Raw genomic sequence first — 26,990 nt, 5'->3', positions numbered from 1 at the left:
CACTGAACAGTATTAGCAATCAAACGATTGCAATAGATAGTCCCCCTATGGGGACATAAAAAGTGTTAAAAAAAACAATTTTTTTTTTTTAAATAATCCCTCCCCCAATAAAAATGTAAATTATCTCTTTTTCCCATTTTACCCCCCAATAAACATATTTGGTATCACCGCATGTGTAAAGGTTTGAACTATCACAATATAATGTTAATGATCCCCTACGGTGAACAGCGTAAACATAAAAAAAAAAAAAAAACTCCAAAATTGTCACAATTTATTCCTCAAAAATAAAAATAATAAAAAGTGATTTAAAAGTTTCATATATGCAAATGTGGCATTGATAAAAAGTACAGATCACAGCGCAAAATATTTGCCCTCATACAGCTGCGTATACGGAAAAATGAAAAAAAGTTATAGGTGGTCAAAATAGGGCAATTTTAAACATACTAATTTTGTACAAAAAGTTTGATATTTTTTAAAAGCAGTACAATAATAGAAAAGCATATAACATGGGTATCATTTTAATCGTATTGACCCACAGAATAAAGAACACGTCATTTTTATTGTAAAGTGTACAGTGTGAAAACAAAACCCTCCAAAATTTGCTAAATTGTGATTTTCATTTAAATTTCTTTTTTTTGGGTTCACCGTACATTGTATGGTAAAATAAGTGATGTCATTACAAAGAACAATTGGTCATGAAAAAAACAAGCCCTCATATGGGTCTGTGGATGGAAATATAAGAGAGTTATGAATTTTAGAAGGCGAGGAGGAAAAAAAAAAAATGCAAAAAAAAAATTGGCCTTGTCCTTAAGGAAAACTGTCCGCTTTCTCCCCCCGCACTAACCAGCAGTACTGGCTGGTAGTGAGGGGGACGCTGATCAGTTTGATGCTTATCGTGTCCGGATCCGCCGCGCCATTATCTTCTATTTTCGGTATATGCAAATGAGGTGCTAACTGGCACGGGCCTGGCTAACTGGCACTCTGACGTCAGTGCCGCTGGCCGCAGCGCCGCCCAGCTCATCAATATTCCTCCCTCCACATCTCGCTCTTCTCCCCGCTCTGTAATGACGAGAGAGGGGAGGAATAATGAAGAGCTGGGCGGTGCTGCGGCCAGCGTCACTGATGTCAGAGTGCCAGTTAGCACCTAATTTGCATATAATGAAAATAGAAGATTACGGCCAAATGGTGCAGCGGATCCGGGCACGGTAGGCATCAAACTGATCAGCGTTCCCCGCACTACCAGCCAGTACAGCTGGTTAGTGCCGGGGGAGAAAGCTGACAGTTTTCTTTTAAGGTCAAAATGGACTTGGACCTTAAGGGGTTAATGTACAAAACGTAAATAAAAATATTACAATCAGAAAATAGAAAGAAAGCCAAAAAAAGAACAGGTTTAAGTATTTGTGACCCAGAAAACGGATCTAAGCGACATTCCCTTTAATAGTGAATAACTCTTTGATGTTAGTTGGGCTATTTTCTGCTGATGGGTCTGGTGCCATTCTCACCCCCTCCTTACTCCAAGAGAGTCCAGATGTGGCCCATTTTGTGTACATGAAGTTTTGCTGTGGATTTCTCCCTTCTGCGATGCATAAAGTCTGCAGCACTATTGGTCTCTGTAACATACCTGCACACCTATAAAAAGAAGAGACCTGAGATCAATCCCATTCCTGCTCAGTGATTGGTTACCAGGACTAGACAGGCTCTTCGGGGACACAAAGCGCCGCCCCTGCGGTCCTGCTGCTCCTTCTCAGGTTATCGCGTCATTTTCGCCTGATAAATAATAGAAACAACTGCACCCAAATAAAGAGGTTAAAAGGCTAAGCTCGTGCAGACAGTCTGGGGAGAGGACATGCGTCCTCCCTCACACGGCGGTTGTAGTGCGGGGCGCCGAGCTGTCAGCCGCGGTAACGTGTGAGGGGGAGGGCAGGCACCTTCTCCTAGGATTGGCTGCAGTGTGGGCCGCACTGTACACAGGCAGGGCTTGGGGCAGCACAGAGCAGCTCCGGCGCTCAGCCCGCACACAATAAAATATGGCTGAAGCTGGGACAGGCTTCCTGGAGCAGCTGAAGTCGTGCATGGTGTGGTCGTGGACCTACCTGTGGACCGTGTGGTTCTTCTTCATGCTCTTCCTGGTTTACATCCTGAGAGTCCCGCTGAAGATCAATGACAATCTGAGCACAGGTAGGAGGAGGGGGCACTGCCACGTTCTCTGCACACGGGGGGAGGGCAGACAACTTTGTGCGGATACTTGGTGGAGGCGCATGGCGGGGTGAGGGGGACGGCTGGGACCCCCGAAGGACACGGCATAGCGCTCGCCCCCCGGCTTCTTCTAGTTTTCTGTTTTTCTTTAGGAGTTTTCAATGGATGGCTGCTAGCGATCTGCGGAGTCCTAGCGCCGACTTCTCTGTGGGAAAAGTTGGCAGGAGTTTTGTGTTTTAACATGATAGTCCGCGGTATATTGACTTAACTGTGACGTCACTGGTCTGTAATAGGAAAGGATAAAGCTTCTCTTGTCAGTGTAGACACAGGTTCCCCCCTCTATGGAATACACACAAGCGACTTCTGCTAGGTGTACTGCAACCACATGTTAGGGCTCTGTATGTGTGGGACCCAAATCCTGGGGGGGGTCACACTCCTGTAGTGTATAGGACACAACTACTGGGGGGTCACACTCCTGTAGTGTATAGGACACAACTACTGGGGGGGTCACACTCCTGTAGTGTATAGGACACAACTACTGGGGGGGTCACACTCCTGTAGTGTATAGGACACAACTACTGGGGGGGTCACACTCCTGTAGTGTATAGGACACAACTACTGGGGGTCACACTCCTCCTGTAGTGTATAGGACACAACTACTGGGGGGGTCACACTCCTGTAGTGTATAGGACACAACTACTGGGGGGGTCACACTCCTGTAGTGTATAGGACACAACTACTGGGGGGGTCACACTCCTGTAGTGTATAGGACACAACTACTGGGGGTCACACTCCTCCTGTAGTGTATAGGACACAACTACTGGGGGGTCACACTCCTGTAGTGTATAGGACACAACTACTGGGGGAGGTCACACTCCTGTAGTGTATAGGACACAACTACTCGGGGGTCACACTCCTGTAGTGTATAGGACACAACTACTCGGGGGTCACACTCCTGTAGTGTATAGGACACAACTACTCGGGGGTCACACTCCTGTAGTGTATAGGACACAACTACTGGGGGGGTCACACTCCTGTAGTGTATAGGACACAACTACTGGGGGGTCACACTCCTGTAGTGTATAGGACACAACTACTCGGGGGTCACACTCCTGTAGTGTATAGGACACAACTACTCGGGGGTCACACTCCTGTAGTGTATAGGACACAACTACTGGGGGGGTCACACTCCTGTAGTGTATAGGACACAACTACTGGGGGGGTCACACTCCTGTAGTGTATAGGACACAACTACTGGGGGGGTCACACTCCTGTAGTGTATAGGACACAACTACTGGGGGTCACACTCCTGTAGTGTATAGGACACAACTACTGGGGGGTCACACTCCTGTAGTGTATAGGACACAACTACTGGGGGGGGTCACACTCCTGTAGTGTATAGGACACAACTACTGGGGGGGGGGTCACACTCCTGTAGTGTATAGGACGCAACTACTGGGGGGGGGGGTCACACTCCTGTAGTGTATAGGACGCAACTACTGGGGGGGGGGGGTCACACTCCTGTAGTGTATAGGACACAACTACTGGGGGGGGGGGTCACACTCCTGTAGTGTATAGGACACAACTACTGGGGGGGGGGGGTCACACTCCTGTAGTGTATAGGACACAACTACTGGGGGGGGGGTCACACTCCTGTAGTGTATAGGACACAACTACTGGGGGGGGGGGTCACACTCCTGTAGTGTATAGGACACAACTACTGGGGGGGGGTCACACTCCTGTAGTGTATAGGACACAACTACTGGGGGGGGGGGGGGTCACACTCCTGTAGTGTATAGGACACAACTACTGGGGGGGGGTCACACTCCTGTAGTGTATAGGACACAACTACTGGGGGGGTCACACTCCTGTAGTGTATAGGACACAACTACTGGGGGTCACACTCCTGTAGTGTATAGGACACAACTACTGGGGGTCACACTCCTCCTGTACTGTATAGGACACAACTACTGGGGGTCACACTCCTGTAGTGTATAGGACACAACTACTGGGGGTCACACTCCTCCTGTACTGTATAGGACACAACTACTGGGGGTCACACTCCTCCTGTACTGTATAGGACACAACTACTGGGGGTCACACTCCTGTAGTGTATAGGACACAACTACTGGGGGGGTCACACTCCTGTAGTGTATAGGACACAACTACTGGGGGGGTCACACTCCTGTAGTGTATAGGACACAACTACTGGGGGGTCACACTCCTGTAGTGTATAGGACACAACTACTGGGGGGTCACACTCCTGTAGTGTATAGGACACAACTACTGGGGGGTCACACTCCTGTAGTGTATAGGACACAACTACTGGGGGGTCACACTCCTGTAGTGTATAGGACACAACTACTGGGGGGGGTCACACTCCTGTAGTGTATAGGACACAACTACTGGGGGGGTCACACTCCTGTAGTGTATAGGACACAACTACTGGGGGGGTCACACTCCTGTAGTGTATAGGACACAACTACTGGGGGGGTCACACTCCTGTAGTGTATAGGACACAACTACTGGGGGGGTCACACTCCTGTAGTGTATAGGACACAACTACGGGGGGTCACACTCCTGTAGTGTATAGGACACAACTACTGGGGGTCACACTCCTGTAGTGTATAGGACACAACTACTGGGGGGGTCACACTCCTGTAGTGTATAGGACACAACTACTGGGGGGGGTCACACTCCTGTAGTGTATAGGACACAACTACTGGGGGGGGTCACACTCCTGTAGTGTATAGGACACAACTACTGGGGGGGGTCACACTCCTGTAGTGTATAGGACACAACTACTGGGGGGGGTCACACTCCTGTAGTGTATAGGACACAACTACTGGGGGGGGTCACACTCCTGTAGTGTATAGGACACAACTACTGGGGGGGGTCACACTCCTGTAGTGTATAGGACACAACTACTGGGGGGGGGTCACACTCCTGTAGTGTATAGGACACAACTACTGGGGGTCACACTCCTGTAGTGTATAGGACACAACTACTGGGGGTCACACTCCTGTAGTGTATAGGACACAACTACTGGGGGGGTCACACTCCTGTAGTGTATAGGACACAACTACTGGGGGGGTCACACTCCTGTAGTGTATAGGACACAACTACTGGGGGGGTCACACTCCTGTAGTGTATAGGACACAACTACTGGGGGTCACACTCCTGTAGTGTATAGGACACAACTACTGGGGGGTCACACTCCTGTAGTGTATAGGACACAACTACTGGGGGGGGTCACACTCCTGTAGTGTATAGGACACAACTACTGGGGGGGGGGGGTCACACTCCTGTAGTGTATAGGACGCAACTACTGGGGGGGGGGGTCACACTCCTGTAGTGTATAGGACACAACTACTGGGGGGGGGGGGGGGTCACACTCCTGTAGTGTATAGGACACAACTACTGGGGGTCACACTCCTGTAGTGTATAGGACACAACTACTGGGGGGGTCACACTCCTGTAGTGTATAGGACACAACTACTGGGGGGGGTCACACTCCTGTAGTGTATAGGACACAACTACTGGGGGGGGTCACACTCCTGTAGTGTATAGGACACAACTACTGGGGGGGGTCACACTCCTGTAGTGTATAGGACACAACTACTGGGGGGGGTCACACTCCTGTAGTGTATAGGACACAACTACTGGGGGGGGTCACACTCCTGTAGTGTATAGGACACAACTACTGGGGGGTCACACTCCTGTAGTGTATAGGACACAACTACTGGGGGGGGTCACACTCCTGTAGTGTATAGGACACAACTACTGGGGGGGTCACACTCCTGTAGTGTATAGGACACAACTACTGGGGGGGTCACACTCCTGTAGTGTATAGGACACAACTACTGGGGGTCACACTCCTCCTGTAGTGTATAGGACACAACTACTGGGGGTCACACTCCTCCTGTAGTGTATAGGACACAACTACTGGGGGTCACACTTCTCCTGTAGTGTATAGGACACAACTACTGGGGGGTCACACTCCTGTAGTGTATAGGACACAACTACTGGGGGGTCACACTCCTGTAGTGTATAGGACACAACTACTGGGGGGTCACACTCCTGTAGTGTATAGGACACAACTACTGGGGGGTCACACTCCTGTACTGTATAGGACACAACTACTGGGGGGTCACACTCCTGTAGTGTATAGGACACAACTACTGGGGGGGGTCACACTCCTCTTGTAGTGTATAGGACACAATTACTGGGGGTCACACTCCTCTTGTAGTGTATAGGACACAATTACTGGGGGTCACACTCCTCCTGTAGTGTATAGGTCACAACTACTGGGGGTCACACTCCTCTTGTAGTGTATAGGACACAATTACTGGGGGTCACACTCCTCTTGTAGTGTATAGGACACAACTACTGGGGGTCACACTCCTCCTGTAGTGTATAGGTCACAACTATTGGGGGTCACACTCCTCCTGTAGTGTATAGGACACAACTATTGGGGGTCACACTCCTCCTGTAGTGTATAGGACACAACTACTGGGGGTCACACTCCTCTTGTAGTGTATAGGACACAACTACTGGGGGTCACACTCCTCCTGTAGTGTATAGGTCACAACTATTGGGGGTCACACTCCTCCTGTAGTGTATAGGTCACAACTATTGGGGGTCACACTCCTCCTGTAGTGTATAGGACACAATTACTGGGGGTCACACTCCTCCTGTAGTGTATAGGACACAACTACTGGGGGTCACACTCCTCCTGTAGTGTATAGGTCACAACTATTGGGGGTCACACTCCTCCTGTAGTGTATAGGACACAACTATTGGGGGTCACACTCCTCCTGTAGTGTATAGGACACAACTATTGGGGGTCACACTCCTCCTGTAGTGTATAGGACACAACTACTGGGGGGGGGGGGGGGGGGTGTCACACTACCTCCTTCTACAGATTTCTATGAAATGAATGGTGGTACAGCAGCTGTATACAGTATATATGGGGTTCATGCTGAGCCCCAGTCTATTTCAGTAAAGGTATCCTGGAGAAATCACTAGTTTCGTTTTTTCCAACCATACTGTCTCCAGCTGTTGCAAAACTACAACTCCTAGCATGCCAGTGTTCAACAGCTGAAGTCACCCTGGTTGGGAAACACTGCTCCAGGTGCCATGATGTCTGAACTGATCAGGCCAGCCTCTAAGGACAGGTCCACACAGCATTTTGCATTTGTTTCACTGGTTTTCATTTTGTTACACATTATTTACTGTATACAAAAGTGTAGTCGACTACAGGCAAAGTATACAATCGTATGTATATGTTGAATGTAACCACAAATTCAGTGTGAACATAGCCTAAACTTGTCAATTGGACTACACAAGTGCCTCTAATATATATAAACACACTGCTCAAAAAATAAAGGGAACACTATGATGACACATTCTAGATCTGAATGAATGAACTAATTGTATGAAATACTTTCATCTTTACATAGTCGAATGTGCTGACGACAAAATCACACACAAATTATCAATGGAAATCAAATATATCAACCCATGGAGGTCTGGATATGGAGTCACACTCAAAATCAAAGTGTAAACCACACTACAGGCTGATCCAACTTTGATGTAATGTCCTTTAAAGGGGTACTCCAGTGCTTAGACATCCTATCCCCTATCCAAAGTATAGGGGATAAGATGCCTGATCGCGGGGGTCCCGCCGCTGGGGACCCCCGTGATCTTGCACGCAGCACCCCAGTTAAAATCAGTCCCCGGAGCATGTTCGCTCCGGGTCTGATTACTGGCGACCACAGGGCTGGCCGCGTGTGACATCATGCCTCCGCCCCTGTGTGATGTTACGCTCCGCCCCTCAATGCAAGCCTATGGGAGGGGGTGTGACAGCTTTCTCGCCCCCTCCCATTGGCCTGCATTGAGGGGCGGAGCGTGACGTCACACGGGGGCGGAGCATGATGTCACACAGGGGCGGAGATGTGACATCACACACTGCCTGCCCCGTGGTCGCCGGTAATCAGACCCGGAGCGAACATGCTCTGGGGACTGATTTTAACTGGGATGCTGCAAGCAAGATCACGGGGGTCCCCAGCGGCAAGACCCCCGCGATCAGGCATCTTATCCCCTATACTTTGGATAGGGGATAAGATGTCTAAGCGCCGGAGTACCCCTTTAAAACAAGTGAAAATGAGGCTCAGTAGTGTGTGTGGCCTTCACGTGCCCATATGACCTCTGTGCAATGCCAGAGCATGCTCCTGATGAGTTGGCGAATGGTCTCCTGAGGGATATCCTCCCAGACCTGGACTAAAGCATCTGCCAACTCCTGGACAGCCTGTTGTGGATGGAGCGAGACATGATGTCCCAGATGTGCTCAATCAGATTCAGGTCTGGAGAACGGGTGTGCCAGTCCATAGCATCAATGCCTTCCTCTTGGAGGAACTGCTGACACTTCAGCCACACGAGGTCTAACAGAGTTGTAGACTCCGTCTCATGCTACAACTTTAGTGAAAGCACCGCCAGCAATCAAGTGACCAAAACATCAGCCAGGAAGCATGTAAACTGCGAAGTGGTCACCACCTGAAGAACCACTCCTTTATTGGGGGTGTCTTGCTAATTGCCTATAATTTCCACCTGTTGTTTGTTCCATTTATTTAACTGGTTAACAACCATGGACGTGTATACTCGTCCAGGTGTCGTTAACCGGGTATGGTGTGGGCTCGTGAGCCCACGTCATACCGGCCGGCCCTTAGCTGATTCTTGTAGCTGAGGTCCGGCGTTAATAGCAGATACCGATACCGCGGCCGGCTATTAACCCGTTAGATCGCCGCTGTCAAAGTTGACAGCGGCGTCTAAAGAACCCTGTAAACGCTCCCTGGTGGTCCAGTGGGTTGAATTGCCCCCCCCCCCCCCCGCGCGATTGTGAGGGTGATCCACTGGAGGTAGCCGGAGGGCTTACCTCTGCTTCTGTCCAGGTTCCAACTCTCGCATTGATAAAGCCTGACAGGACCAGGCTTAATCAATCGAGCGCAGATCACACAGATCAGTGTAGTTCTCCTAGTTCCTCCTAAAAGTCCCTTAAAGGGGTACTCCTGTGGTCAACGTGTTTTTCCGTTTTTGACTTACCCTATTTGTTTTGTTTCATTTCTATTCTTGTTGTTTAGCCTACTCTATTTCCGTTCTTTGTCGTCTTTTTATCCCCCACTTTGTTTTCCTATCTTTGCTTCTATTTCCTGTTTCTTGCTGTGCTAAAAACTACAAATACCAGCATGCCACATGCCTCGCTGTTTTGGGGCTGCTCCTTTTTTCTGTTTGTTTGTTCTGCCCTTTACCCATCCTACTATTTTCCCAGGTCAGCCCCCTTATACACAGCACACTAATATAATCAGCCTTGGTTGGGATACACTGGCATACACACACAAAAGGGACTACAACTCCCAGCATGTGTCATTCAGGAGTCTTCAGTCTGTGGTATAACACCAGCATGCTGCCTCTGTAGTGTCCTGGGGGTTGTAGTTCACCACACCTCTATAGGGCATTCACCAGTGTTTCCCAAACAGGGTGCCTCCAGGTGTTGCAAAACTACAACTCCCAGAATGCCCGGACAGCCTTTGGGCATGCTAGGAGTTGTAGTTTTGCAACAGCTGGAGGCACACTGGTTGGGAAACACTGGTGTAACATGATGTGTATGCTGAATAGGCTAGAACAGTGTTTCCCAACCAGTGTGCCTCCAGCTGTTGCAAAACTACAACTCCCAGCATGCCCAAAGTCTGTCAGGGCATGCTGGGAGTTGTAGTTTTGCAACAGCTGGAGGCACACTGACTTGTAAACACTAGCATACACACACACACAACAGGGACTACAACTCCCAGCATGTGTCATTCAGGAGTCCTCCCCCTTCACATATAGGGATCATTCCCAGTATGAGATTTATTCCCCTGCAGTCCATACATCCCCAGCCCCTGCACCTTCTCATCCTCCCCTTCAGATAACACGTATCTTCTCTGTGTTTCTTCTCCTGTGCAGACCTGCGTCCTTAGAATACAGAGCAGGGGGGAGGGGAGGTTAGGAGCTGTGTACTCAGTTGGATGAGATGAGGGGGCATGGCTTATTCCTCTCATGCAGACAGAGAGAAAAAAAAGCTGTGACATCTTGTCCACAACAGACTCAGAACTGTGGACAACAGTAAAAGAAAACCCTCTGAACTACAGAACTTCCAGCCCGACAAACAGGTAAGAAAAACACATACATGCTGCCAAAACATATAACACATGTATATTGCAAAAAAACTAAACTTACAAAGATGCCATATAGTCAAAAAAAAATTACCACCGGAGTACCCCTTTAAGGGGATTAATAAAGTGTAAATATAAAAAAAAAAAAGTTTAAAAGTAAAAAAAAAAATAAAACACACATTTACCCTTCCTTATTAAAAGTTTTAAACACCCCCCTTTTCCCAAATTCCATATAAAAACATAATAAAAATAAACATGTGGTATCACCGCGTGCGTAAATGTCCGAACTATAAAAAATATAACCTTAATTAAACCACACGGTCAATGGTTTACACGTAAAAAAATTCAAAAGTCAAAAATTGCATATTTTTGGTCACTTTGTATACTCTAAAAAAAATTTAAAAAAAAAATGATCAAAATCTCCCATCAAAACAAAAATATATGGTGTCATTTTTACCGAAAAGTGCACTGCATAGAATCGGAAGACCCCAAAATTTACAAAATGTTTTCGTAATTTTCCCCACAAATATTTTTTTTTTCTGGGTTCGTCGTAAATTTTGTGGTGACATGATTGATGTCATTACAGAGTACAATTGGTGGTGCATGCGTCCTCATATGAGTCTGTAGGTGCAAAATTGAAAGCGTTATGATTTTTAGAAGGTGATGAGGAAAAAACGAAAGTGCAAAAAACGGAAAAACCTGTGGACCTTAAGGGGTTAAGTGTTCCCTTTATTTTATTTTCATGAGCAGTGTAGTATTTTGTCTGGGCTCTGATAGAAACAGTTATCCATTGGGACGCGCTGTATTATGTAGCGCTTGGTATCCCCATGGTAGGCTTGTATCCAGAGTTGCACAACAATTTTATAGGCTCTGCCCCCATTGGATTAAAGGGGCATTCCAGGCCAAAACCTTTTTTTCTTATATCTCAACTGGCTCCAGAAAGTTAAACAGATTTGTAAATTACTTCGATTAAAAAATCTTAATCCTTCCAATACTTATTAGCTTCTGAAGTAGAGTTGTTGTTGTCTGTCTAACTGCTCTCTGATGACTCACGTCCCGGGAGCTGTGCAGTTCCTATGGGGATATTCTCCCATCATGCACAGCTCCCGGGACGTGACATCATCATTGAGCAGTTAGACAGAAAACTTCAGAAGCTAATAACTATTGGAAGGATTAAGATTTTTTAATCGAAGTAATTTACAAATCTGTTTAACTTTCCGGAGCCAGTTGATATATATAAAAAAGTTTTTGCCTGGAATACCCCTTTAAATCCAAGCAGTGCTTCTGGAATAGGGCCAGGGATGTGGAATTTCTATCGCCCGACGCCCCGGACTAGCAGTTTTGGGCGCCGGGCAGGTGAATTTGTCCGGCCCTTAGCCCGGCTTCGGGCAAGCAGGGCCGGACCTGACAAGTGCGGCGGATCTGCAGTCTGTATGGAGCGGGAAGGAGTCGGGAGCCCGCTCCATACAGACTGCAGATCCGAAGCAGAACAGGGGAGATGAGAAGCTGTGTATTTGTCTTCTCTCCCCTGCTCTGCAGACGTGCGGGGGTAGATGAGGGGGCGTGGCTTACTTCTCCACGTGCAGACCTGTGTCCTCTGGCTTCACTCCCCCCAGCTGTAGCTTCGGAGAGCTGAGGGGAGGAGTCACGTCTGCACGGGGCGATACATGCGGTGCTCTGCAGTATGTATGGAGCGGGCTCCGGACTCGTGCCCGCTCCATACTCTGCAGCCCCCGGCTGTTCTCAGTAGCCGGGGGCCGCCGCTAATAGCCAGCAGCGGCGATCGCCGCGGCTGGCTATTAACCCTTTAGATCGCCGCTGTCAAAGCTGACGGCGGCGTCTAAAGCCTGGGTTCTCAACCTGGGGTACGCGAAAACGCTGACAAATGCCGGCCATGCATTGGCCAGTATTTGTCAGCGCATCGCCGCGGCAGCTCACTGTACAGTAGCGCGGCCAGAGATGCGGCCGGGGCTACTGTAAGTGAGCTGCGTGGTTGCCAGGGAGACGTGTGGCCTCCCCTGACGTTGCGCGGAGTTGCCGCACAGCGCAGGGGGACGTCACACGTCAGTGCGGCCCTGTGGAACATCCCGTGAAGCAGCAGGCAACGGGACCACAGGACGCCAGGTAAACAGCTGTATGGCACAGAGGGGGGGGGTTAGGGGGGACGGGACGGGACTGTATGGGACGGAGCACAAGGCATTAAGATGGAGGGGGAGAGGGATAATGGCGGAGGGGGGGGAGTAATAAAGCACAAGGCATTGAAATTTTATGTCTTGTGCTTTATTACTCCCCCCCCCCTCCGCCATTATCCCTCTCCCCTTCCATCTTAATCCCCTTGCACCATTCCCCCCTTCCTCTGATCCCCCTTTTGCCATATGCGATAATAATGGCACAAGGGGATTAATATGGAGGGGGGAAAATGACAAAAGGGGATCAGAGGGAGGGGGGAATAATGACACAAGGGGATTAATATGGAGGAGGGGGGGTTGATTATCCCCCCCCCCCCCCCCTCCATCTTAATCCCCTTGTGCTATTATTATCCGATATGGCAAAAGGGGATCAGAGGGAGGGGGGAATTATCAACCCCCCCTCCATATTAATCCCTCTGTATCATTATTCCCCCTCCTCCATCTTAATCCCCTTGTTCCATATTGGATAATAATGACACAAGGGGATAAAGATGGAGGGGGAATAATGGTAAAAGGGAATCAGAGGCAGGTGGGAATTGTGGGACAGGGGGAGTAAGACGGAGGGGGAATAATAGCACAAGGGGATTAAGATGGAGATGGGATGCATTAGTATAAAGGTAAGAACACGCCTTTTGTCTGCGGGTACCCCTCGCTCGCAAGTTCCGCGTGAGGGGGTACCCGTGGACATACTTTTAGGCCTTGGGGGGTACGGTCACCAAAAAGGTTGAGAACCACTGGTCTAAAGGGACATGTGAATGCTCCCTGGTGGGCTAGGGGGGTGGATCACCCCTCCCCCCCCGCAGCGTGATTGCAGGGGGGCGATCCACTATAGAGGTAGCCGGAGGACTTACCTCTGCTTCCTCCTGTCCCGGCTCTGTCATTGATAGAGCCTGGCTGGACCAGACTCTATCAATGGATCACAGAGCAGACAGATTAATAGAGTTCAATAGAACTCTATTCTTCTGTCTGAGGAATCTAATGATTCCTCATAAGTCTAATAAAGTGTAAAAGAAAAAAAAAAAGTTTTAATAAAAGTTTGAAAGACACCCAGTGGTCTTCAAACTGTGCCCCTCCAGATGTTAAAAAACTACAATTCCCAGCATGCCCGGACAGCCGTTGGCTGTCCGGGCATGCTGGGAGTTGTAGTTTTGCAACATCTGGAGGGCCACAGTTTGAAGACCGCTGCATTAACCCCTTCCATGTTAAAAGTTCAAATCACCCCCTTTTCTTATATAAAAACATGCAAACATAATAAAAATAAACATATTTGGTATCGCTTCGTGCGTAATTGTACAACCTATTAAAATATAACATTATGTATCCCGTACGGTAAATGTAATAAAAATACCAAACCACAGATTTGCAATTTTTATAATATCCCAGAAAAAAAAAGTTAAAAAGCGATTAAAAAGTCAGATCAATGCTAAAATGGTACCGATACAAAAAACAGATTATGGCGCAAAACATGAGCCCTCATACAGCCTGGTATGCGGAAAAAAAATAAAGCTACAGGGGTTAAAAAATGGCAATTAAAAAAATTAGAAAAAGTTCAGAATTAGTAAAACATGACGTAAACGATACAAATCTGGTATTGCTGTAACCAGGCGCCTAAAGTATAAAACTAACATGTTATCTCAACCACAAGGTAATGGCGCAGAAAAGAAAAACCACCAAATCTGCAAAATTATCTTTTACTATTTCAATTTCACTTCCCTAAATATATATATTTTTTTTTGGTTCAGAGAATGTTATTGAAAAATTAAAAAGTATCATTATAGTAGGTAGTTATGGCTATTATAGGGCAAGGAGGAAAAAATGAGAGCGTAAAAGCGAAAATTGGCCGGGACAAGTAGATCGTCATGAGGGACAAGTAGATTTTGCTCCATTTTAGTCCCGTGGACAAGTAGTTTTCTATAAAATTTCCACACCCCTGTAGGGCTGTTCTAGGTAGAATAGAGTGTGAGTAATAATGATGGCTTGTGGATCCACCCCAGAAGCTCTGTATGGAGCTGTATGGGTTACTATGAAGGTTGTCATAAATTAGCCAGCTAGTGACACCGCAGCAGACCACAATTTTCAGTCTGTGACAGAAGTTTGATAGGGTTGAAAATATGAGATTACTCCTTTCATTTCTGAAAGAGCCTCTGATAAATCAAAGCAGCGATCTGATTGGTTGCTATTGGCAACTCAGCAACTTTTTCTCTGGACAGTTTTTGATAAATCTCCCCCATTGCTGACTCAATTTAGGCTGTTGGATTGAATGGGGTAAGGAATGTGGTATGCATCCACCCCAGGCTAGTTTGGCATCACAATTTGGGCCTCTAGGGCACGTATACGTTTGTATTGTTGGCTGCAGACATGTCTGTGCTCGCTCTAATATAAGCCACATTTAATTCAATGACCAGAACTTAGCTAGTGACTAGGTTCTGGTTACTTTTGGAGTGCATCCAAATTTTTGATTTGGACTGGAAAGCACAGCGGACCACACTTTTAAGACAAAACTCTAATATGCCAGTGGTGTTAAACCGAAAGATAGTCCCTGGCTGACTACATTCAGACCATTGAATTAAACAGGGCTCGCGCAGATCTGAACAGACCTGTCTGCAGCCGATTTTTGGGGTTTTGCCGATGAATCCTTGCCTCAGAGGAACCAATCATGATGTGCCAAATTTATTATAGACCTGCAGTTTTTGGCACATATTCACACCAATATTTATGGCAGTCACAAGAAGGGAAAGTTTGCAGCTGTGTCCAATCCAGTTGAATGAAGCCTTAATACTTAACCTATTAAGGACCAAGGGCGTACCTGTATGTCTAACAGCAGGCACCTTGTGCAAATGTCCAGGGGGTCATCAGACCCCCCATGTCGGCGATTTGCGCCGATTCCGGATCATACGGGTCTATGGTGACCCGGTGACCAGAAAATAAGGGGGATCGGGATTGTCCAAGACACCCACAATCCCCCTGAAGGGATAGGAGTGAGGTGGCAGGGGTGCCACCCCTCCTATCCCTGCTATTGGTCATCTAGAAGCGACTACCAATAGCAGATGGGGGGGGGGGGGGGTTAACTTTCGGTTTCCCCGTTCTGCCCACCCATAATAGGCGGGGCAGAACGGGTAAACCGATACAACCATCACCGAAAGTTCACTTACCAATCAGCAGCAGCAGGCAGGGATCGGCGACAGAAGAGGACGGCGCTGCGGCTCCCTGGATCCTACGGAAGCTGGTGAGTTGCCTAGCAACATCTGGAGGGCTACAGTTTGAGACCCCTATACAGTGGTTTCTAAACTGTAGCCCTCCAGATGTTGAAAAACTACGACTCCCAGCATGCCCAGACAGCTGTTTGCTGTTTGGGCATGCTGGGATTTGCAGTTTTGCATCAGCTGGAGGGCTACAGTTTGGAGATCACTGTGCAGTGGTCTCTAAACTGTGGCTCTCTAGATCTTGCAAAACTACAACTCCTAACATACTCACACAGCAGTTTGCTGTCTGGGTATGCTGGGATTTGTAGTTGCGTACCTCCAGCTGTTACATAAATACATCTCCCAGCATGCCTGTCAGTGATCAGTACATGCTGGTAGTTGTAGTTTTGCAACAGCTGGAGGCACACTGGTTGGAAAATACTGAGTTAGGTAACAGAACCTAACTGAAGGTTTTCCAACCAGTGTGCCTCCAGCTGTTGCAAAAGTACAACTCCCAGCATGCACGGTCTGTCAGTACATGCTGGGAGTTGTAGTTTTTAAACAGCTGGAGGTTTGCCCCCCCTCCCCCATGTGAAATATACAGGGTACATTCACACGAGCAGGTTTACAGTAAGTTTCCTGCTTCAAGTATGATGTGCGGCAAATTGTTCGCTGCAGAGCAAACTCCTACCAGGAAACTCACTGTAAACCTCCGCTTATTTGAATGTACCCTAAAAACATTACACTACACTACACTACTCCATAAAAATGAAAAACCCTATTTCCAGTGGCAGTGTTTCCAAAACGGAGCCTCCAGCTGTTGCAAAACAACAACTCCCAGCATTTCCGGACAGCCACTGACTATCCAGGCATGCTGGGAGTTTAGCAACAGCTGGGGGCACCCTGTTTGGGAATCACTGGTGTAGAATACCCCTATGTCCACCCCTGTGCAATCCCTAATTTAGTTCTCAAATGCGCATGGCGCTCTCTCACTTTGGAGCCCTGTCGTAGTTAAAGGAAACAGTTTAGGGCACATATGGGGTATTTCCGTACTCGGGAGAAATTGCACTACACATTTTGGGGGCTTTTTCTCCTTTTACCCCTTATGAAATGGAAAAGTTGGGGTCTACACCAGCCTGTTAGTGTAATAAATAAATAAATATTTTTACACTAACATGCTGGTGTTGCCCCATACTTTTTATTTTCACAAGAGGTAAAGGGGAAAAAAAAGACCCCCAAAATTTGTAACTCAATTTTTCTCCTGAGTACGGAAATACCCCATATGTGGGCGTAAAATGCTCTGCGGACGCAGAACAAGGCTCAGGAGTGAGAGCGCCATGTATATTTGAGGCCTAAATTGGTGATTTGCACAGGGGTGGCTGATTTTACAGCGGTTCTGACATGCAAAAAAAAATACCCACATGTTACCCCATTTTAGAAACTACACCCCTCAGGGAATGTAACAAGGGGTATAGTGAGCCCTAACACCCCACAGGTGTTTGCCGAATTTAGTCGGATGGGAAAATGAAGAAAACATTTTTTTTCACTAAAATGCTGGTGGTACCCCCCAAAATTTGTAATCCCACTTCTTCTGAGTAAGGACATACCCCATATGTGGATGTAAAGTGCTCGGCGGGTGGACTACAATGCTCAGAAGAGAAGGAGCGCCATTGGGATTTTGAATAGAAAATTTGTCCGGAATTGAAGGCCATGTGTGTTTACAAAGCCCCCATAGTGCCAGAACAATGGACCCCCCCCCCCCACATGTAACCCCATTTTTGGAAACTACTCCCATCATGTAATGTTATAAGGGGTACAGTGAGCATTTACGCCCCACAGGTGTTTGAAAGATTTTTGGATCAGTGGTCCGTGAAAATGAAAAATTTAATATTTCATTTGCACAGCCCACTGTTCCAAACATCTGTCAAACACCAGTGGGGTGTAAATACTCAATGCACCCCTTATTAAATTCTGTGAGAGGTGAAGTTTCCAAAATGGGGTCACGTGTGGGGGGTCCACTGTTCTGGCACCACGGGGGGCTTTGTAAATGCACATGGCTCCTGACTTCCATTCCAAACAACTTCTCTTTCCAAAAGCTCAATGGCGCTCCTTCTCTTCTGAGTATTGTAGTGCGCCCGCATAGCACTTGACCTCCACACATGGGGTATTTCCATACTCAGGAGAATGGGGAAAATTTGTAACCCCATTTCGTCTATTACCCCTTGTAAAAATTTGGGGAAAAACCAGCATTTTTCTGCGAATTTCTTTTTTTCATTTACACATGCAACTTTAACCTCTTAAGGACACGGTCCCGGTGTTTAAAACGGGGTCACGCCGTGACCCCGCATCATACCGGCTCGGTCCCGGCTGCTAATGATGATCATAAGCAGCCGGGACCCTGGGCTAATAGCGCCCGGCACAGATCGTTGTGCTGCGCGCTATTAACCCTTCAGACGCGGCGATCAAAGTTGATCACCGCCTCCAAAACGAAAGTAAAAGCTTACCGGCAGCTCAGGAGGGCTGATCGGGACTATCACGATAAAATCGTGATGTCCGGATTAGCTAGGACGTGAGCGGAGGCCCCCTTACCTTGCTCCGTCATGTCCGATCGGCGTTTGATTGCTCCAAACCGGAGCTACAGGCTTGAGCAATCGAGCCCCTAGAACTCTGATCCATGCAAAGCTATGGCTTTGCAGGGATCAGGGTAAAAGTTCAGTATGTGCAGTGTTATAGCCCCCTATGGGAGCTATAACACTGCAAAAAAAAAGTTAAAAAAAAAATAGTTAATAAAGGTAATTTAACCCCTTCCCTAATAAGTTTTTGAATCACCACTCTTTTCCCATAAAAAAAATAAATAAAAATGGGTGAGTAAACATATGTGGTATTGCCGCGTGCGTAAATGTACGAACTATAAAAATATATAATTAATTAAATCGCACGGTCAATGGCGTACGCGCAAAAAAAAATCCAAAGTCCAAATTAGCGTATTTTTGGTCACTTTTTATATAATAAAAAAATGAATAAAAAGCGATCAAAAAGTCCGATCAATGCAAAAATGGTACCAATAAAAACTTCAGAACATGCTGCAAAAAAATGATCCCTCATACCGCCCCATACGCAGAAAAATAAAAAAAGTTATAGGGGTCAGAAGATGACAATTTTAAACGTATAAATCTTCCTGCATGCAGTTATTTTTTCCAGAAGTACGAAAAAATCAAACCTATATAAGTAGGGTATCATTTTAATTGTATGGACCTACAGAATAAAGAGAAGGTGTAATTTCTACCGAAAAATGCACGGAGTAGAAATGGAAGCCCCCAAAAGTTACAAAATGGCGTTTTTTCTTAAATTTTGTCGCACAATTAATTTTTTTTTCAGTTTCGCCATGGATTTTTTGGTAAAATGACTGATGTCACTCACTGCAAAGTACAATTGGTGGCGCAAAAAATAAGCCATCATATGGAATTTTATGTACAAAATTGAAAGGGTTATGATTTTTGGAAGGTGATGAGGAAAAAATGAAAATGCAAAAAGAAAGGGGTTAGCAAAAAGTCGTCAAACACCTGTGAGGTGTTAATGCTTAAAGTGACAGTGGTCAGATGTGCAAAAAAACGATCTGGTCCTACAGTGAAAGTTGTCCTTGTCCTTAAGGGGTTAAAGGGGTTGCCCAGTAGAATTCTGTAATTCACTATTCTTCCCAGGTTGCTTAAAAAAAATGTAAAAACACTTTAACCCATTTTCCTGTGGTCCCTTATAGCTCTGGTATCGGGGTGCCCTATCCACGACCGTTGTCTCTGCTTTCCCACAAGCTGGAGAGCGTAGTGTCTACAGCCGCGGGATCGGACAGTGCTGCATGCCAATTGCTAGTCAAGGCAGGACACCACTGCGGCCAGTGATTGGTAAAGTGGCGCTGTAATTTCACGTCTACAGCTCTGAAGCAGACTGTCAGTGGAGACCGGCTGGAGATGAGGCGTCCTGAGCAGAGGAAGGTGAGGTAAAGTGTATACTTATTTTGTTAGGCAGGCTGTGGGAAATAGCAAATTGCACTACCTCTTTAATGCAGCTACAAACTAGTGTAAAACCCAGTGAAAACAATGAAGAGGCAGCAGAGCTGGTGGCAGACAACTGATTGGCCGGGGTACGAGGAGTCAGACACCTACCAAACTAATATTGATGGCTGTCACGCCCCCTCCCTTAGACTTACATTGAGGGGGCGGGGTGGGACTTCACAAGGGGAGGAGTCATGACATCACAATACTCCGGCCCCGTGGTCATGAGGCTTCAGACGCGGAGCCTTCAGCGCTGCGTGCAGCTGAGACAGGTGGGTGCTGCATGAGAGATTGCGGGGTCCCCAGCGGCTGGACCCCTGTGATCAGAAATCTTATACTCTATCCTTTGGATAGGGGGCAAGATGTCTTGGGACCGGAGTACCCCTTTAAGTTGATACAAACAAGATGATGACCAGCGCAGGTAGATGCAGAACGTTGCTTTATTCGGCATAAAACTTCACGACATGCAAGACATGGTCCCTTTAAGTTGGTGCAACAAAGATAACCTACAAGTTTTGACCTCTTTATTGTAGTTTGTGATTAGCATTTATGTTTACATATAACACATTTCAGGGTTGCTGTGCTATGTAAGGGATCTGTCATACTGATGGGTTCTCATTTTTAGGCCAATACAGTGGGTATGAAGGATGTATATCTAACTGATGATGTCAGTAGAAAAGCATGTTGTATAAATCTCGCCATTAGCCAACGCTTTCTGTACATACTCTGGTGGATAAAGCCATAAAATATAGCTGCAGATGCTAAATATAGCTGGAGATTTTGGCATGCCTTTTTGAAAACTACAGCTTAGCTACAGAAATACACAGCTCTGCACAGCTTTGACTGATGGAAGACGGGGAGACCCTATATAATATATACATTTCTGTATGCCTCTGTTTGCATGTGGAGTTTATTTTTCTGTTAGATTTAGGCTCGGTTTCCACACAGACTTTGTTCTGTTTTTTTTTTTTTTTTTTTTTTTTTTAGAAAACTGCTAAAGCAGGTCTTAAGCCAAAGTCAGAAGTGGATCCAGTAGAAGAGGTATAAGTCCTTTCTTTATATTTCCCATTTCTTATTAATTCACTTCTGGCTTTGGCTCAAAAACTGCACTGGCAGTTTTTTCTAAGAAAATATGCCAGACATATTTTGATCTCCCCCTAGGTGTCTCCCTACTTGTCCAGAGCAGATTTATCCCCATTTCTTGCTCAGACTTTAGACTCCTGCTGGCCTGGCAGAAGTCCAAAATCAAGAAATGCATCTGGAGTGCTGAGGGGTGTGTGTGCAGCCTTAGCCAATCAGAGCTCATCTCACACATTAAACTGCTCTGGGCTGTGTGTAGCAGAGTGAGAGAGGAAGTTCTTCCCTGTATGGCTTCACGCCTGCTGGGTAACGTCCCTTCCCGGTCTGTGAATCTGACTGAACATAAATACAGAGCAGTATCAAGGTAGAAAACTAACAAATAATAAAAATAAAGGCAGGGGGTGGTTTATCATGATGAGGGCAGTGATTATAAAATGTAACAAGATAATGAGGTACTCTTTAAGCTCTATCAGGTTGGATGGGGACAGTAGGTGAACAGCAATGTTCAGGTTTCCCCAGAGAGGTTCGATTGGGTTCAAGTCAGGGCTCTGGCATGGACACTCAAGGAAATTCACAGTTGTCCCAAAGCCACTCATGAGTGTCCTTGGCTGTGTGCTTAGGATCATTGGGTAGTATTTATTAAGCATTATATACTGCTGTAGTGTATAAATGTCGTAGATTTGGCACACTTGCGAGCAAAGTGGGCAACATTTTAAGCGTAAGGCCCTTTTTTCCTTTTGAAATTGCTTTTATTGCATGATTTTAGGTTTTCACTTTGCAGTGGTAACTGATTTGTAAAGTGCGTCCTTTCTTAAAAAGTCAAAAGTTTGTTGAAAAATCATATACTAGCTTGTACCTGCTTACAAAACTGGCTTTGGATAGCATTAAAAAAAACAAAAACATTATTTTAAATTTTTTTTTTTTATAATTTTTTTTTTTTTTTTTTTTGTGCAACGGGTTAAGAAATCTCAAAGTTGCAAAGGAGAACCCAATAAATGTGTACTGGCACCATATTAATCACATGCCACGCACCATTTAATAAATTTGGTACTCTTACACATTGTCACCGCACACAAACAAAAGGTGTAGAAAAATCATTCACCTACCCCACCCTTGATAAATGTCCCCCGTTGTCTTGTTGGAAACTGTCGGCCCAGTCCAGAGCATTCTGGATCAGGTTTTTGCTACATTTGACTTTTCTTAAACCCTGACCAGTCTTCCTGTCCCAACTGCTGCTTCCTGTCCCCCCATCTTACTTTACTGTAGTGATGATGACATGGCAAAAAGAATTGCCAAAATCAGTTAATCAGACCAGATGATGAACTTTTTTTAATGCTTTTTTTCAAATTCCAGGTGGGATTTCAGGAGGATTCTTTTTAGCCACTATGCCATAAAGTCCAGATTGGTGGAGTGCTGAAGTGATGGTTGACCTTCTGGCAGAAACTTTTATTTATTTATTTATTTATTTTGTACCCTCCAGATCTGCACCTCCAGACAATCCTTTCTCTGAGCTTTACAGGCAGTTCTTTCCTTCTCATGGCTTGATTTTTGCTCTGATATATATTGTCTGCTGTGAGACCTTATATAGACAGGTGTGTTTTTACAAACCCCGTCCAATCATCTGAGATCCTAGATTCTGTTTTCAGTTTGTCATTATTGGGTATTGAGGCAGAATAAAGGGGGAACTTGATTTTTATTTTACCACAAAGCCTCAACATAAAATGTGGAAAAAAAGTGAAACTTTCTTCCTCACTCTCAGGCATTTATATGGTTACCATCTTCCATTTGTAAGAAAAATGCCCTCCATGGCTATATAAGAGAGTGTTCACAATAGGTTTCTTTTTTCTGTGGAGTCCCGTCTGCATCGTAGTTCACGTGGTGCAGATTTTGTTTCTCAATGTGGATTTGAAATTAGCATTGTGGAGGAAACTGAAGTACCACCACTGCGCCCATGTGCACAAGACACAACCATAATCTTGATATCAACAGGGCTTCTAAATTGGTCTGACCACGTGCATGCAGAATTAAGCTTGGGGTATGTTTACAATCGATGAACACCACAAATGTATACCCCAAAACAAGACCAATTTTTTTTTTGTAAATATATAAAAAACAGGCGTACATGTGTTAAAGGGGTACTCCGCTGTTCAGCGTTTGGAACAAACTGTTCCAAACGCTGGAGCCGGGAGCTCGTGACCTCATAGCCCCGTCCCCTCATGACATCATGCCCCACCCCTTCAATGCAAGTCTATGGGAGGGGGCGTGACATCTGTCCCATAGACTTGCATTGAGAGGGTGGTGTGTGATGTCATGAGGGGGCGGGGCTATAACTTAACGAGCTCCCGGCTCCAGCGTTCGGAACAGTTTATTCCAAACGCTGAGCAGTGAAGTACCCCTTTAAACATATTCACACGTAGATCTTTATCAAACCGTATAACTCAAATACACTGTTATGGGGGAAAAAACGGTATAGTTTTATATACAATATTTTTAGTAGTACAGAAAAGCATATTATGCACAACTGTCCTATACCATAAAAAAAAAAAATTAAGGCAATCTTAGGGTACAAAACGTAGTGACAAGGGACATACTTTTGACTACTTTGGCATAATGGAATTCTATGGGTATTCCACAGTAAACGTTTAGGTACCTTTTTAAATATATCTCCTGATGTAATGCTGTGGTATCGATGTTAACCAGCTCTAAGGCTATGTTCACACATCTGGAATCTGCTTGCAGAATTCCACATTGGAATTCAACTGAAGATTCCAGAGCAGCAGAGTCCCCTTGATTTCAGTGGGATTCTGCTGCGCTGTGCACATGGCCGGAAATGCCCGGAATGTATAGCCGCCTATGAGACAGCAATATGAAAATACACAAAAACAGACAGCCTATGAGACGGCGCGTTCCAGTGCGGTCTTAGTGCCAGCATATTCTGCTGGCGCCCGCACTCTCTGGAATGTTCGCACTGAGATTTTCTGTCCGGACATTCCACAAGTGTGAACATAGCCTAAGAGTGATGTGAATGTTTGTGTGTGATGGTACACTATTTAGGAGCATTACGTTTTCTCAAGTATTTTTACAGTTTTGTCTTATGCTTGCTGACAGTTAGTGGCTGGATCTGGACTTCCTCTTGTGGTTAATGTCATTCTATGACGTTAGTAGAGAAATTAATCTGATAAGAGTTGTAGCTATGTGCATTTTATAGATAGTGATCTGTCATACTGCAACTAATAAAGGGGGTTTTCTGGGACTTAAGCCATAACTTTCAAGTTGTTTGCATGGATGTAGCTGTTTAAGGACTTGTTTTTTGCAAGATGAGTTATATATTTCAATATTGGGGGGGTATATACTGTCTTGAAAAACCATCTTTTGAATGTAAAAAAAACAAAATCAACTGCTTTAACCCCTTAAAGAGTATCTGTCACCAGACAGATACTTTGCTATTTAAGCTATTTATATGTTATTTAATATGCTATTTATATGTTTTTAATGGGTTGAAAAAGGTGGCTCTGTTCTGTTCCCTGCACAAGTCAAACAGTTAGTTTGGTCTTCTCCCGGCCTGGCAGGAGACCAAACTCAGGAAGTGCTTGGGAGGCATGGCGAGGCACAGCTCTCGCAGGCTTCAGTGATGTCACGCCTGCTGGGGAACACCCACTTTCTCCTGCTGGGAGCTCCCACAATGTGACCATCTGATCTGTGCTCCAATGCTCCAGTCAGCCATGGCAGTCTGGAGAAGGGATCGACCGATATCTATTTATTTTCTATTTTTTTTAGGGCCGATACCGATAATCTGTCACCTTTCAGGCCAATAGCCGATAACTTATACCGATATTCCGGTATAAGTTATCGGCTATTTCAACACCCCCCCCCCCCCCCCCCGGCAGGGCAGAAGCCGTTGCAGATCAATGATTTAAAGCGGGCACTTTAACCTCTTAAGGACGCAGGGCGTATGGATACGCCCTGCATCCCGAGTCCTTAAGGACGCAGGGCGTATCCATACGCCCGTGGGAATTCCGGCCCCCACCGCTAGCCGGTTGGGGACCGGAGCCGGATGCCTGCTGAAATCGTTCAGCAGGCATCCCGGCATATCGCCCAGGGGGGTCATTATGCCCCCCCATGTCGGCGATCGCCGCAGATCGCTGGACAATTCAGTCCAGCGATCTGCGGCGATTCCGGGTCAATCGGGTCTCCAGTGACCCGGTGACCCGGAATTACTGGCTGTTCGGGGCCGTCTCTGACGGCCCCGAACAGCCAGAGCCTGCAGGGGTGAGGTGGCACTGGTGCCACCTCACGATCGCCCTGATTCGTCGGCCGGAATACCGGCCGACCAATCAGGGCGCCTGCTGCGGGCGTCACTCCCGCACCCGCTCCGCCCCTCTTCCGGAGGACGTGAGCGGGTGCGGGAAGACGACCCCCGGTGCTGGGGACCCCGATCCCCGGCGTCCATGTTGGGATCGGGGCCCCAGGAGCGACGGCGGCGGCGAGGGACAGCCTGCGATGGAGCAGCAGCAGGAGGTGAGTTACAGCCTCCTGCTGTTGCTTAGCAACAGCTCCCAGCATGCAAAAAGGGCATGCTGGGAGCTGTAGTTATGCAACAGCAGGAGGCAGACCACCACAACTCCCAGCATTCCCTTATGGGCATGCTGGGACTTATGGTTTTGCAACAGCTGGAGGCACATTTTTTTCTATGGAAAAGTGTACCTTCAGCTGTTGTATAACTACAACTCCCAGCTTGCACAAACAGCTAAAGTGCATGCTGGGAGTTGTAGTGGTGCATCTGCTGGTTGCATAACTACAACTCCCAGCATGCCCGTTGGCTGTCGGTGACTGCTGAGAGTTGTAGTTTTGCAACAGCTGAAGGCACACTGGTTGTGAAACTTATTTTTTTTTTTTTACCTAACTCAGTGTTTCACGACCGGTGTGCCTCCAGCTGTTGCAAACTACAACTCCCAGCAGTCACCTTACACCATGCACCGTACATACTGGGAGTTGTAGTTTTGCAACAGCTGGAGGCGCACTGGTTTTGAAACACTGAGTAAGGTCACAAACTCCGTGATACATAACCAGTGTGCCTACAGCTGTTGCAAAACTAAAACTCTCAGCATGTACAGTCTGTCAGTGCATGCTGGGAGTTGTAGTTATGCAACAGCTGGATGTCCCCCCCCCCCAATGTTAATGTACAGGGTACACTCACATGGGCGGAGGCTTACAGTAAGTATCGGGCTGCAAGTTTGAGCTGCAGCAAATTTTCTGCAACAGCTCAAACTGCCAGCGAGAAACTACTGTGAACCCCCGCCCGTGCGACTGTACCCTAAAAACACTACACTACACTAACACAAAAAATAAAATAAAAAGTAAAAAACACTACATATACACATACCCCTACACAGCCCCCCTCCCCTCCCCAATAAAAATGAAAAACGTCTGGTACGCCACGGTTTCCAAAACAGAGCCTCCAGCTGTTGCAAAACAACAACTCCCAGTATTGTCGGACAGCCGTTGACTGTCCAGGCATGCTGGGAGTTTTGCAACAGCTGGAGGCACCCTGTTTGGGAATCACTGGCGTAGAATACCCCTATGTCCACCCCTATGCGATCCCTAATTTAGGCCTCAAATGCGCATGCCGCTCTCACTTTGGAGCCCTGTCGTATTTCAAGGCAACAGTTAAGGGTCACATATGGGGTATCGCCGTACTCGCGAGAAATTGGGCTTCAAATTTGGGGGGGTATTTTCTGCTTTTACCCTTTTTAAAAATGTAAAGTTTTTGGGAAAAGAAGCATTTTAGGTAAAAAAATTTTTATTTTTTTTACATATGCAATAGTCGTGAAACGCCTGTGGGGTATTAAGGTTCACTTAACCCCTTGTTACATTCCCCGAGGGCTCTAGTTTCCAAAATGGTATGCCATGTGGGTTTTTTTTTGCGGTCCAGGCACCATAGGGGCTTCCTAAATGCGGCATGCCCCCAGAGCAAAATTTGCTTTCAAAAAGCCAAATGTGACTCCTTCTCTTCTGAGACCTGTAGTGCGCCAACAGAGCACTTTTCACCCCCATATGGGGTGTTTTCTGAATCGGGAGAAATTG

At 46.6% G+C, this 26,990-nt stretch overlaps 1 protein-coding gene across 2 annotated transcripts in view; it reads left to right on the top strand.

Annotated features, from left to right (window-relative positions):
* The first annotated feature begins 1,862 nt into the window (after window positions 1-1,862).
* ST7 (suppression of tumorigenicity 7) overlaps window positions 1,863-26,990 on the top strand; it is a 138,086-nt gene continuing 112,958 nt past the window's right edge. Inside the window, exon 1 of one of the 2 annotated variants that reach the window (XM_056573844.1) lies at window positions 1,863-2,178. In XM_056573844.1, coding sequence (XP_056429819.1) covers window positions 2,028-2,178 — 151 coding nt within the window. In that variant the 5' untranslated portion in view covers window positions 1,863-2,027. The remainder of the gene's footprint in view (window positions 2,179-26,990) is intronic. The other variant, XM_056573843.1, reaches the window with a different exon arrangement.

This window comes from Hyla sarda, chromosome 4 (genome assembly GCF_029499605.1).
Source record: "Hyla sarda isolate aHylSar1 chromosome 4, aHylSar1.hap1, whole genome shotgun sequence".
NCBI lineage: Eukaryota > Metazoa > Chordata > Amphibia > Anura > Hylidae > Hyla > Hyla sarda.
The sequence above is the reverse complement of the archived record's forward strand: the minus strand, read 5'-3'. Positions and strand labels throughout refer to the sequence as shown.